The sequence below is a fragment of the Paroedura picta genome, chromosome 15 (genome assembly GCF_049243985.1).
Source record: "Paroedura picta isolate Pp20150507F chromosome 15, Ppicta_v3.0, whole genome shotgun sequence".
NCBI classification, from domain to species: Eukaryota; Metazoa; Chordata; class Lepidosauria; order Squamata; family Gekkonidae; genus Paroedura; species Paroedura picta.
In genome coordinates, this window is record NC_135383.1 from 18649296 (window position 1) to 18662402 (window position 13107).

The following is a 13107-nucleotide window of genomic DNA, read 5'->3' on the forward strand; positions in this document are numbered from 1 at the left end:
TCTGTCTTAAAATGCAAGAGCGGGAGGCAGCCTGTCAGAATAAAACCAGGGGAGGGGGGCTCCCAGTTTACTTATATTAGTATTAAAGCTTATTGTTTTTATTTTAAAGAATAGATTAATCATGTGGCATAGGTATTCCCTTTAAAGCTCACTGGGTAAGAGAACAGTCATAACACTTGTTTGCAAATAACACTTTGCAAGGATTCAAAGTATTTCCCACGAGTCACTGAATCCAACAACAACCCTGTAAGATAGGCCAGTATTCCTATTAGCATACTGAAGAGGAAACCTGGCACGCATTTTTGCACCGAAGTGGCAGACTTGTAACGTGTAACTCTCTCAAGAGACACACAGGCCTTTCCCACCAACCCTGATGCAAATACAGCTTGTACGATAAAGACCAAACTGTTGTCTTTTTCTGACTTATTTTAATTTTTTTTTCTTTTGCCTGCAGGCCAGATCCTTTTCTTTATGTGAACGTGAGGGAAAGAGCCTCCCAGAACACTCAGTTTGAATTTAATGTAGGTTTGAGGCCACTGTCCCTCACCTTGTTGCTTATTTATGGGCAAACACAGTGCTGTTTTCTGACCCTTTGGCACTGCCTTACGCAGATAAATGGAAAAAACCCGTATGGGGCACAGCTTGAACTGTGGGTCTGGGTGCCGGCCATCATAGCCAACCACCAGGTCATCCATGTGAAGAATGCATCTGGGACACAGGTAACACTCTCCTACTCACCTGGGCTATTTGTAGCTTTGGATGCAAGAAATTGTTGTTATAATAAGGGTGGGTCTAGCATTGGCTCTCCCTGGCCACCTCATTCCTACCTGTGGGATTGTCTTTTCATTGATAGATCCGTCAGGTGTCCCTTTAAGCTTGCCACAGGGGGTGTCCTTTCTGAGTGCCCCCTTTTCCTCTCATCCCATTGTTCCCTTCTTCTTCACCTGGAGATTGGCTTCAGAGTTCTTGCTCATGGCCAGCACAGCATTAACTGCTGCCCAGGTCAGGTGGGCTACAAGGCCTCTGCAAACCCAGCCGACACTTTATGGCAAAACAGAATATCACCCCTTCTGAGCGTATGCTGTTTCAGCAGAGCTGCCAAAATGACACTCACAGGCACGTGCGCAAGCAAGTGCTAAACATGTCCTGCCCACCTTCAACATCTTCTTTTGAGACCTACCAAGTTAAACGCACCTTGCTTTCGGCTATGTGTGCTGGCCTGGTGGGAGTTTGATCGTTCCTGATTTTTTATGCATGATAGGCCCAGGCCCATCAGGCCCACAGGCTGGAGGGCTGAATCCCACTGGGAGAAACCTGCAGTGACCCAATTTATTAACTGAAACACTGTTAAAACTGTATTTTTAATATTACCCTTCTACCCCCAAAAGTAAAACACCAACCCTCTGTTGTTTAACACATCATGTCCTGCTCAACGGCAACTTAGCAGTGAAAGTATTTTAATCTAGGGCTGGACAGCAGTAAGACGTATGAACAGCCCAGCTGGAGCAGACCAGCAGCCCGTTTCACCCATTTGCCCTGGAGGGCTAACACAAACAGGGCATTCCCGGTATTGGCCTCCTAGCATCAACTCATCCTGGCTAGTAGCCATTCATGGGCTTGTTTCTCCTCCATAAAGAATGTCCAACCTCCTTTAAAAACCATCCCTGCTTGCAGAATAGATGTACTGGAATATTGGGGTAATATTAATCTTACGCAGGCAGTGAATTCCAGAGTTTAGTTACTGATTGTCCTGCACCTATTGCTCCTCAACTTCATTCCAGTATTATGGGAGAAGAAGACAAATCTCTCTCTATCCACTTTCATGACCCCATATATAATTTAATGAATCTCTGTCTCGTTCCCCCCTCAGTACCCTTTTCTCCCCCTAAATGTAAGAGTCCCAGGTGACTAGAGCGTTGGTGAGAAAAGGCATCCTTTCCTCTGCAGGAACACTTTAAAGCAAGACTTGCTGTCCTGTGGTAGTTTAGGAAACTGCCACGCCCACTCCCTCCCCTGGAGCTGAGGTTCTCTTTTAAAATACTTGATGACCGTGGGGCAGGGAGGCTGCCTCCTCGCATCCAGAAGAACGTACCACAGCAGGCGTACATCAGTTGGAGGGAAGCCTACATATGGCCACACGGACTGTGACGACACAACAAGGCCAGGCTTCTGCAATCCATCCTCCATGGCCCGGAGGCTACTAGATTTATTTAAGCCACACTATTTCTGGATAGTGGGCCTTGTAAGACATTCTGCAATACGCCCATTAAAGACAATTAAACCATTAAAATCAGTTAAAATATATATTAATAAAGCTTCCAGAGAGAGCGCACAGAGGAGCCCTTGACTCTGCAAGTGCTCTGAGCCCTAAAAGAGAACAATATAAGAAAGTAATAATAAAAATAGATTATATACTTATAGATGATCTAATTTTCTACAAAGAACTGATTGTCACACAAATCCTGACTAATATAGCGGTTTGTCAGGTTCTAAGACTTGAAGTGATAGAGATAATATAGAAATCATCAATATTTTTTATTGTGAGATAAGCTTCTAAAACTTTTTTTTTTAGTTAGCTGAATGCAAAGTTATATTTGTTAGCACACGCTGAGGCTGAAATCAGTCCATAACATAAACCAAACTAGAAAATAAAGCAGTCCTTTTCTTGCTATTTATTTGCTATAGCCTCGCCTACTATATACATATAATTGCTGTTTGCTAAATGTTGGTTGAGAAAACACTTCCTGTTTGGTGCTAATTGCCCATACGGAACCTAAAGCTCACCTTGCGTCAGTGGAAAAAAGTGCTTGTGTTTAACAGTTCTGTGGCTGAACAGAAGCCAAGAACCTGTTTGGAGAACAACTCAAGCTGCTTCTGCACCTGCCTCATGGCAGAGGTTGTGGGCTTCTTTCTGTAAGACACCGCTTTCAAAAGTTTGTCTGCCAGGTAATGAAGCCACAAGATATTGCTGTGGGGGAAATAGTTTGCCCAGCTGTTCAGGTTTTCCTCTCTCATCTGCCGGTAAATGTCAAACTGATAGTCCCCTCTTCCTTGGAATACCTCTTCATCAGTGGAGAGGTCGCAATATACAGTGAGGCCATCTTTCTCCAACCTGGAGAACGTGTAGTCTATAATGTTCACAAGGACTCCCTGAGTGGGAAGGGTGCGGGTTTCCCCTCCCAGTTTAAAGCTCAGCTCCTTCAAGGTGGTTTTCTTCAGGAGAATGTTCCCCCAGTGTAAATCTCGATGCTCAAACTGCAATGCTTCCTCTGCCACCGCCAAAGAAGCAGTGACCTGATGCAAGATGCTTTTTGCTGCCAGCACGGAGTTCAGCTGCCGGTTTCTCATGTTCTCCAAGTCGGTTCCTCCAAACTCAAACTCCAGGACCATGAAGAGTTGTTGGTCTCCAAAGAAATCTGGCCTATCGTTTTCAGACTCTCTCAGCCTATCGTATTCATCCCAGGCTTTCAGGAGGTGGTCAGGGTAGGCTCCTCGCACGCAGTGCACAGAGTGCAACTTGATAAACCCAGAAGTCCGGTTCTCATCCCCTTCGTCCAAAAGACTGAGTTCTTTTGAAATGATCATCTCTGGTAAGATTTCACTGAAGTTCTTCTGAGCTTCTCCATTGACTTTGGTGCTCCCTTCAATAGGAATTATTTTCAAAGCCACAGCTCCCGTCTCACCATCTGTTTTGAAAACCTCTCCAAATACGCCCTCTCCAATTTTCTCACATTTCTGCATTTTCTCCTGAGGGATGCATTCCTCAAAGGAGATGGGGCCTTCTTGCTGGCATTCGCCATACACTTTTTCAGCATCGGTCAATGTCACTTCTGCTATGGAAAAGGAATTCATGGATGACAACAGGACCATGGAAGAGGAGGGACAAATAGAATACCCCAGTTTTTTAGTGAAAGGGGTGTTTGGTGCCCTTGCAGAGAGAGATCCATCATACGAAGCGTTCGGCACGCTGCTGTTGCAGTTTTCCGCCTCCGACAGAATTTTCTTTTTCTTGTGGAGGGAAAGAGATGCTCGGATCCTGCGCCACAAGTTGGAATTATTTACTGAGGAGCCATCTGGAAATGACGAGAAAGCCAAATGATCGTCCCTCTCGTTCCATTTCAGGTGATACTGAAGCAGGGAGGCATCGGCCTGTTCCTTCCACCCAGTGTTCTTTTTGCGCCTGGCTTGCCCAAGATTTCCCCGTTGACCCCACCGTCTGGAACTGAATCCGCTGATACAAGCCTTTCTCCCAGCGGCTCCCTCACCACAGGTGGGGACCACCTGACTGTTGCTTGTGATGTCAGACATTCCAGGAACAGCACAGAGGGAATCTGACAGCAAGCCAGATTCCCTTTTCTGCACAAGATCCACTGCTCGTTTTCCAGAGCACCTACTAGCCAACCAGTTGGGTACCACTTGATTGTCCAGGATCACCACAGGCTGCAACTGGGGGCTGTTTTCAGTCAAACTGCAATCACTTCCTTGGTCTGAGAGAACGCCGTTTAAGCCACCCCCTCTTTTATATGGCTTGATATCCGCTTTGACAGACATCCGCTGTTTCTTGTTATCAAGAGTTTCTGTCTCCCTTGGCAAGGAAAGGGCAACTTTTCCATCATGCACGCTGACTTGTAACTGAAAAGCTCCCTGCAGTGATCTTGGACGGGTGACATGGCTCTTTGGTGACGCTGATCTCTTTGGGGAACAATCCTGACCAGCATCCAGAATATGGCTGGACTCACTCGCCCTATCAGGCGACGCTGCAAGTTCTCCCCAGCCCTTGAGAGGCGCTTCCGTCTTGCCACAGAGGCCACGAGACGGCACGGAACAGAGGCTCTGAAAGGGCATAAAGGAAGGCCTGGACGTCGGCGTGGAGGCGATCTGCCCCCGAGGCCCCAGATAAGAGCCCTCGCCCAGCAGGCTCCCTCCATCTTCGTGCGTGAAGAGCTCCAAACTGCCCGCACTGGCTTGCACATCCCCATCCATGTTCAGCAGGCTCAGCTCCGGAAGCACATTGCAGGGCGCGCTGCTGTCCTCCCTCAGGGCCTCCTGCTTGCCAGAAGGGCTGCAGCAAGGGCTCGAGGCGGAGTCTCGGCGCCCCGCGGGGCTCCCTCCCGTCGGGGCCTGCTGGGGGGTGCTGCACCCCAAGGGGGGCCGCAACCGAAGCCTGGTCCTCTTCCTCCGGCAGGTGACGTTCCTGGCCAGCGGGGTGGGGGGCAGGTTTTCCTTGGCCCCCCTCCGGCGGGTCGGGCCGGGGGGCAGGAAGTCCGGGTCGTCGAGGGAGGAGTGCGAGGCGGAGCAGCCGCCGCCCGAGGAGGAGCTGGTGCTGCTGAAGTAGCGCCGAGGGTCCACCGGAGGCGACACCCAGGGCGCGGCGGGGCCTACGCGCCTCAGTCCGGCCCGCCCGCCGCGGCCCGCCTTCCGCTGCCCGGCGTAGGTCCTCAGCAGCCGCGGCCGGAGCCTCTCCATCCGGAGGGGGAGGGGAGGGGCGGCCTCTCTTCAGCCGCGCGGAGCCGCCTCAGCCGCCAGCGCACCCGCCGCCATTTCAAACCCGACTCTCGCGAGAACTCACGTTGCTAGCGAGATTCAGCGGGAGCGGCGGCGAGAGGGGACTTTCGGCGGCGCGCGGCGCTGGGGGGGGGTGCTGTCCGTCAGCCGCGGCGCTCGGCCAATCGCGGGGAGGGGCGGGGCCGAGGCTGTGCGTTAAGCCTTAACGGTTAAGGCGTCGTAGAGTTAAGGAGGAAAGGAAGAGGTTGATAGCTTCCGGTTGCGGAGCGGAGCGGAAGGGGGGGGCAAGAGCGGAGTGCGCCTGCGCGTAAAAGAGGCGCTGGTTTTTGGATGCTTCTCTAACTCCATGCACTTGCCTGTTGCAAGCAGGCAAGACCAGTTCCGAATCGCAGTGAAATTGCCAATGGGTAGATTCCTCCTGGAATTATAACTGAACTCCAAAGATTAGTTCCCCTGTAGAAAACAGCAGTTCTGGAGAGTGGGCTATGGTTATATACCCTGCTGAGGTCCCTCCCGAAGCCCTACCTTCCCTGGGCGCTACCCCGGAAATCTCCAGGAATTTCCCCATCTAGAGTTGGCAGCCCTGCTAATGACCTACACTGCAGGGCTGTGCTGCAAGCAATGTGGAGACAACAGTGTCGGGTTGCATCACTGGTCTAGTCCAAAGACTACACTGAGGAAACAAGAAGAAAGGTTGGGAAATGGGACATTATCAATCATTATATTTCAGTGGCGAGTGCTCTATCCCACCCACCCCCAGAATATGGGGACAGCATCTGGTGGTCATAATCCTGTTTCTGGTTTTGGGAGTATGCAGGGGACATTTCTCCTGTATTCCTGCAAGAGGTTCTTTTAGCCAGCAATACAGGCTACAAATCTTTAAAAATTAAGTCCTGAGTCATTGATTTTCCTCCCCCTTTCCCTCCAGAAAACCTCAGTTTGCCAGACTGTGAGTGACTTCACAAGGAAAGATTCTGGACACGGTAGCTCAGAGGTAAAAGGGGCATTGGCGTTTGCTGGTGGCACATAGTTCTTTAGTGGAATCACGGCTATTCATGGGTTGTCCGGTGATGGGGAAAGTCAAAAGAATGCCAAAAGCCACAAAAATTGGCAGCACCTTCAGAGATCCTCAAGTTTTTATTCCAGTGTAAATTTTCATGGACTACAGCCCACTTTGGCTCCTCACTAGGCGTGATGCTTATCTGAATGATGGATTCTGATCTAGGAAACCTAAGTCCACTGGGTCTACCTAGCCTACCTCAAAGGGTTGTTGTGAAGATTTTATGTATTTATTTATTCAGTTTTTAGACCGCCACTCCTAGCATAAGCCGTCTCGTGGCAGCTTACAATTTATAAAACCAATAATAATTACAGAATAAAACACATAAATCCCCTCATTATATGGAGGGAAGGAAAACTGTGAGCCTGACTGCCTTGGGAGAAGAACAGGATAAAAATGTGCTGGACAGAGATCTGCCCAAGTTAAATGACCCTCCATTTGCTGGGTAGCTACAGTCGCTGCAGTATAAACAGGAGCCATTCATTCTGTGCTTGGCATTTCTAGCAACAGCCATCTGTCACAGCCATCTGTTGACTGCCTTGAGCCCCGTTTCCTGCAAACAGTGCTAAATGTTCTTTCTCTGGCGAGTGTGCCCTAAGGAGAAATCTCATGTTGTAGCCTTTATGTTCCAGGACAGGAGGACAATCCTGTACCAGCTTGTGACCTGCGCCGTCACGTCGGAGAAAGAGACCATTATTGTGACCGCAGAGGTGACTTTAGCCAATTCTTTGCAGGTAGATATAATCAATATAGATTCAAGTGGGTAGCTGTGTTGGTCTGGAGCAGCACAACAAAACAAAATCAGAGTCCAGTGGCACTTTTAAGACCAACAAAGATTTATTCAAGGCGCCTCGAATAAATCTTTATTGGTCTTAAAGGTGCCACTGGACTCTGATTTTGTTTTGTAATCGATATAGATTACCTTTAGCGGCAGACAATTCAAGAAATACAGATAGCCACAACTCAGGTGAACGTAGATCGTGTGTACTGAGATGCGATGCACAGTTTAGCATTTTTGCAAATACAGATAACAAAGTCCATGAGCAGTTTTAGACAACAGAGCATCATTCCTCTCGCTGAGCAGAGCTTTAAGGGTTCATTCCTGCAATTCAGCCCCGATTTGGCTATATAGTCCTGAATGTGGGTAAATATCATTTCAAATTTATTTTTTGATATAGCCAGTGAATGAACATTAAATGATAGGGTTTGAAAGTTTTAAAAGTCATAATTATTTATGGTTAAACCAGCTTCCAACCGTCTCCTTCCCCCAATGAGAAAAAAGGGGGAGGGATAATAAATTTGTTCAAATAATCATTTAGTTGGCTCGAAAGTTGTTTCAAGACATCAACCATAGGCCTCTGAAAACAGCTCTGTTTTGCAGGCCCTGCAGAACTGGTTAAGGTCCCACAAGGCCCTGATCTCAGTTGGTAGGACATTCCACCAGGCTGGGGCCAAAGCCAAAAAAGGCCCTGGCCCTGAATGAGACCAGTTTTACTTCCTTGGAGCTGGGGATCCTAAGCAGATTTTGGTCAGTAGAACGTAACATCTGTTCTGTGCATCAGCTGGGCCCACTTGAAGAGAAGATCACATCAAGCCATAGATTGGCTATTAATATCTCCCCCTTTCTTCCCTAGGACTTTAAAAACAGGACTGGCTTGCTGGTTACTGGAGAAATAATTTTCAACAGAGACCTTTATGTGGGCTTGAATGAAAGACACCATAAAACCCAGGTATGGGAAAGGCGGGATTGTGTACTCTTTTCTCCATGGAGGTGAAAAGGTAGAACTAAATTTGGATGAGAGGTTGGTGCTCAGTACGGGTCCAACCCAAACAAGAGGTGAATTCTGTTCGGGCCCAGAGTACGGGGTGGGGGGAGAGAGGACAGGATCCAGGGAAAGTGAGCTAGCTGCTCTTTGCTCTGCCGAGAGATAATTCTGGCCTACCTCCAAGGATTGTTGTAAGGACTGTTGATTAAGCACTTAATTAATGCCCCCATTCATTTGAATGGACAGCTTGGAGTGAACAGCATGATGCTCTTTAAATGAGAGTAATCTCCGTTCATCCTGATGGGATTTACTTCTCAGGAAACATGCAGAGGCACTGGTTTAAAATCTTACCCACTGAAATAAATTCAAATTACTTTGTTTTTGGCTGGATACAAGAATCTAGACTCTAGATTCTGGAGTCAGCTTCCATAAGAGCCATGGTTTTCTTATACCCCACTTTTCACTACATAAAGGCACTCCAAAGAACTCTGCAAACATCTTTCCCTTCCTCTCCCTGCAACAGACACTCTATGAGGTACGTGAGGCTGAGAGAGCTCTGAGAGAACTGTTCCACAAGAACAGCTCTAAGAGAACTGTGTCTAAGCCACGGACATCCAGCTGGATATATGTGGAGGAGTGGGAAATCATACTCTTCTCTCCAGAATACTCTGCTCTTAACCACTACACCACATGGGTGGGGGTGGAGAAGGGTTGTGGCCTACCTTGTGAGACTGATTTGTAAGGATTACAGCAAGATAGCATTTGTAGAGTTTTTTTTTGGATTGACAATTTATATTTCTCCAAATGTATAAATGACAGTTACATTTCCCGCCCCCCAAAAAACAGATCACTGTTTTCTTACTGAAAGAGATTGACTTTGATTATATTCCTGTAATTGCTGGGAGCTCTGTGGCTGGGATTTTGCTCTTCGCTGTGATTGTTGTTTTCCTTTATATGGTAAGTGTCAGTCTTTCTTCATACAGCAAACCTTTCATCCTCTTTCAGCTGTCTATCATTATTAGCGATCGGCTGTGTCGTTATTATTGATAGGCTGATTTTTTCTGTCGGTGGGAACTAAAAAACACCCAAAAATTCTGCTGATGGGATTTAGTATGGACATTGGGTCCCCAGTGTGGTGCCCACGGGCACCATGGCCACCACCAAAATCTTTTCTGCAGTTTTTAGGCAATAGGTGGGGCATGGCAGGCTTCCAAAAGACCAGGGATGGCCAGACTTTGGCTCTCCAGATATCTATAGACTACAATTACCATGAGCAGGCTGGCAGGGCTCATAGGAATTATAGTCCGTAGTCATCTGGGGAGCCATAGTTTGGCCGTGCCTGTGATAGCCCATTGGAGACGATAGACTATTGGAGAGTTTTTTAAAAAATTCTTGCTTTGGTAGAAGCTTATGAAGAAGAAGAATTGGTTTTTATACTCCACTTTTCTCTATCAGAAGGAATCTCACGGTGATTTACAATCGTCTTTCCTTCCTCACCACACAACAGGGCATCCTGTGAGGGAGGTGGGCTGAGAGAGCCCTGATATTAGTGCTCTGTGAGAACAGCTCTATCAGGACTGTGACTAGCCCCAGGTCATCCAGCAGGCTGCATGTGGTGGAGCAGAGAATCAAACCTGGTTTGCCAGATTAGATGCTGCCAATCTTGACCACTACACCAAGCTGGTCAAAATAATAATAATAAAAGCATGGAATGAAAACCAACTCTTCTTCTTCAGGCTCGTAAAGGCAGGGAATCCTTGATATAGAGAGAGATCCTTAAGACTGGGAGGTAGAAAATCATGACCACAATGTTTTGTGCAGCTGTGAATGTAAGTAGCAAGTCAGAGTCTGGGCTTTCCAGCTGTCTGAACGGCTCGATGATGCTTACAGATATGTGACTTGCCCTCGATTTAAAAAATCAATTATCTTGTTAGCTTTAAAAAAACCAAATCAGATCCTTTGACTGAATTGCAATGCATAATTCTGTTTCTTCTCGTTTCTAGGTTGGCTTTTTCAAAAGGCCTTACAAAGATAGATTACAAGAGCAGCAAAATTCCTAAGCGGGGCAAGACTCCAATTATGGGTGAAATCACCCAAGGGACTCGGGTGGCACAGAAAGACAAGAGAAATCGAGTTCCGGATTCTCTCTCCCCACGGCATAAGCTGAGAAAGAGTCCCCAGTCTGATTTGGCACCATTTACTTCTACATCTGATCTGAGAATCTTATGGAGTGGGAGGTTGGGGGAGGGGAGGGGAGGGGGGTTGGATGACCTGCAGAGCCATCCAGAGCAGAGTTAAGCCCTTGGTGCATCGAAATCCATGAGCTCAGAAAAATGTGACCCTGCTTCGGCTGGCGACACAAATCATCCGCTCGCTTAGTGTTGGAAGAAAAGAACCTTCGACGTCTCTTAGTCTCAGCCTTCAGAGGGGGCGATGAGAGAGTTGTAAGGATAGATAGGCTAGTCTGATTAATGGATTATAATTGATTTATTTAAAAAAAGGGGGGGGAGATTGAATGCTGACAGATCTTTAAACATACAAATTTCAGTTGGTGTATAAAAATGGGTAAGATTGGAAAATGGTGAAGTTTTGTTTTTGGTTGGAGGATGGTGAATTTAGAAAGGAGGGAAGTTTTGGAAATAGTTGATATTATTAACGAGAGCAGGCTTGTTTGTTTTTTAAACTCCTTTTTTAGAGTTAGCTGGGATATTCTATAGACTTCTTGCAGTGCTAGGACAAAATAATATGTAAAAGATAGGGATAGGAGATTTTGGATCAAAGATATATAACTATTAACTCAAAAGGAAAATAGTTAAACTAAATAGTAAGGTAGATTATGGGTAATGGGTAAACGCAGAATACATTTATCTAAATGTTCGTCATATATGTTCTTGATATATATCTTTATATCTTTAGCAATATGATCTCCCCCACCACCATTCTTTCAGTTCTGCCTGTTTCTGTTAAGTATCTTTTATGTATTGAAAAACTTTAATAAACATTATTTCAAAGACAGAAAATTGTATTGAACTTTTATTATTTACTCTTCCCTGAACTTTTATTGTTCATGATCTGACTACAACAACTCTCCGTTTATAGAATTAAGAGAACTAAGATAGTGAAGTAAGGCTGGAGAAATGTAAAGGCATACTAACTACTAAGACTTTGCTAAGGGAGGCTATTACTATTACTCTGCTTCCGTAAGGAGACTGAAGCAGATAAATATGATATATATAATCATTCCCAGTAAAGATTCTCTCTTTTAAACCTCAAAGCGCTGTGAGTCTGGATCTGTGCCTCATCCACAAAGGTGGATAATAACTGCATACTTTAAAATGCTCTGTTTCTCTGCAGCTCTGTTTTTCTGGAGGGACTCGGGACCGATCCAATTCCAAACCCCCCAGCATCACCTCATCTTTGGGTGGTGCTGAAGCTAAGAGCAAGAAGAGCTGTTTTTTTTACTACTTTTACTACTTTTTCACTTTTTACTACTTGAAGGAATCTCAAAGTGGTTTACAATCAGTTTCCTTTCCTCTCCCCACAACAGACACCCTGTGATGCAGATAGGGTTGAGAGGGCTCTGAGAGAACTGTGACTGCTCCAAGGTCACCCTGCTGGATGCAGGTGGAGGAGTGGGGAATCAAACCCAGTTCTCCAAATTAACTACTGTACCAATCTGATTATCAAGAGAGGTTTGGCGGCAGCTAAAACGTCACCATTCCCCTGTCGTTGCTGCCCTTCTGGGGCCTGCAGCGAGCTCAGGTAGAAATAACCCCATCCGGCAACTGCCTGCTGCCAAACTGTTAGCAGCTGTTGTTTCTCACCCGGGCTAGGAGAAACTTAGCTAGTGAAATGGCCCTGTCCCTGGAGGAGCAATTTCATGGGAGGTGGAGGGGCCTGGCAGCACTAATAATTGGCTTCTAATTAGCTTGATGCGCCTCACCAAGGGGGGCTTTTAGCGTGCCTCCCCAGGGTGATTCTGTGGACAAAACAGTTGCCCATTAAGGCTATCTTAAGGGATTCCAAGCCATTCCAGCAGCTTTTCTGGGTAGGGTTTAAGTAGTGAATCCTGATTTACAAAAGTCTTTTTTTTAAACCTATTTTGAAGAAAGAAATATAAAATTATAATCTTAAAGGGGTACAGAAAATAAAATAAAGGTATAGGTATCCCCTGTGCAAGCACCAAGTCATGTCTGACCCTTGGGGTGACGCCCTCTAGCGTTTTCATGGCAGACTCAATACGGGGTGGTTTGCCAGTGCCTTCCCCAGTCATTACCGTTTACCCCCCAGCAAGCTGGGTACTCATTTTACCGACCTCGGAAGGATGGAAGGTTGAGTCAACCTTGAGCCGGCTGCTGGGATCGAACTCCCAGCCTCATGTGCAGAGCCTTCAGACTGCAAGTCTGCTGCCTTTCCACTCTGCGCCACAAGAGGCTCTGTACAGAAAATAGGGTTGTACAAAACAACTCACATAATTGTTCAAAGTTTGCTTTACACGCCACGGTATATTAAAGAAACAGGCAAAGGGTTTTCCCCAGAATCCTCCTCCTCATAATCTTTACAGCAGTCCCTGCTTGAATATGATCCAGGCCAGAACTGGCAACCAATGCAGCTGCCTCAGCACTGGCTGGATATGGACCCTCCAAGATGTTCCGGAGAGGACCCTAGCAGCTGTCTTAGGTACCAGCTGCAATTTCTGGCTCAAGGACAAGGGGAGGCCTGCGTAGAGAAAGTTGCAGAAGTCAAGCCTGGAGGTGACCATTGCATGGGTCACTG

General features: G+C 46.8%; 2 protein-coding genes across 4 annotated transcripts in view; one reads left to right on the forward strand and one right to left on the reverse strand.

Annotated features, from left to right (window-relative positions):
- The window catches only part of ITGAE (integrin subunit alpha E), a 52052-nt gene extending 40713 nt beyond the window's left edge, over positions 1-11339 (forward strand). The window contains exons 27-33 of one of the 3 annotated variants that reach the window (XM_077311422.1): positions 455-521; positions 612-719; positions 6434-6499; positions 7198-7299; positions 8200-8295; positions 9178-9288; positions 10335-11339. In XM_077311422.1, coding sequence (XP_077167537.1) covers positions 455-521; positions 612-719; positions 6434-6499; positions 7198-7299; positions 8200-8295; positions 9178-9288; positions 10335-10391 — 607 coding nt within the window. In that variant the 3' untranslated portion in view covers positions 10392-11339. The other 2 variants (XM_077311423.1, XM_077311424.1) reach the window with 2 other exon arrangements.
- HASPIN (histone H3 associated protein kinase) lies at positions 2290-5639 on the reverse strand. Its single transcript, XM_077311425.1, has one exon. The coding sequence runs from the start codon at positions 5464-5466 to the stop codon at positions 2791-2793; it is 2676 nt and encodes an 891-aa protein (XP_077167540.1). The 5' UTR covers positions 5467-5639; the 3' UTR covers positions 2290-2790.
- Positions 11340-13107: the final 1768 nt, after the last annotated feature.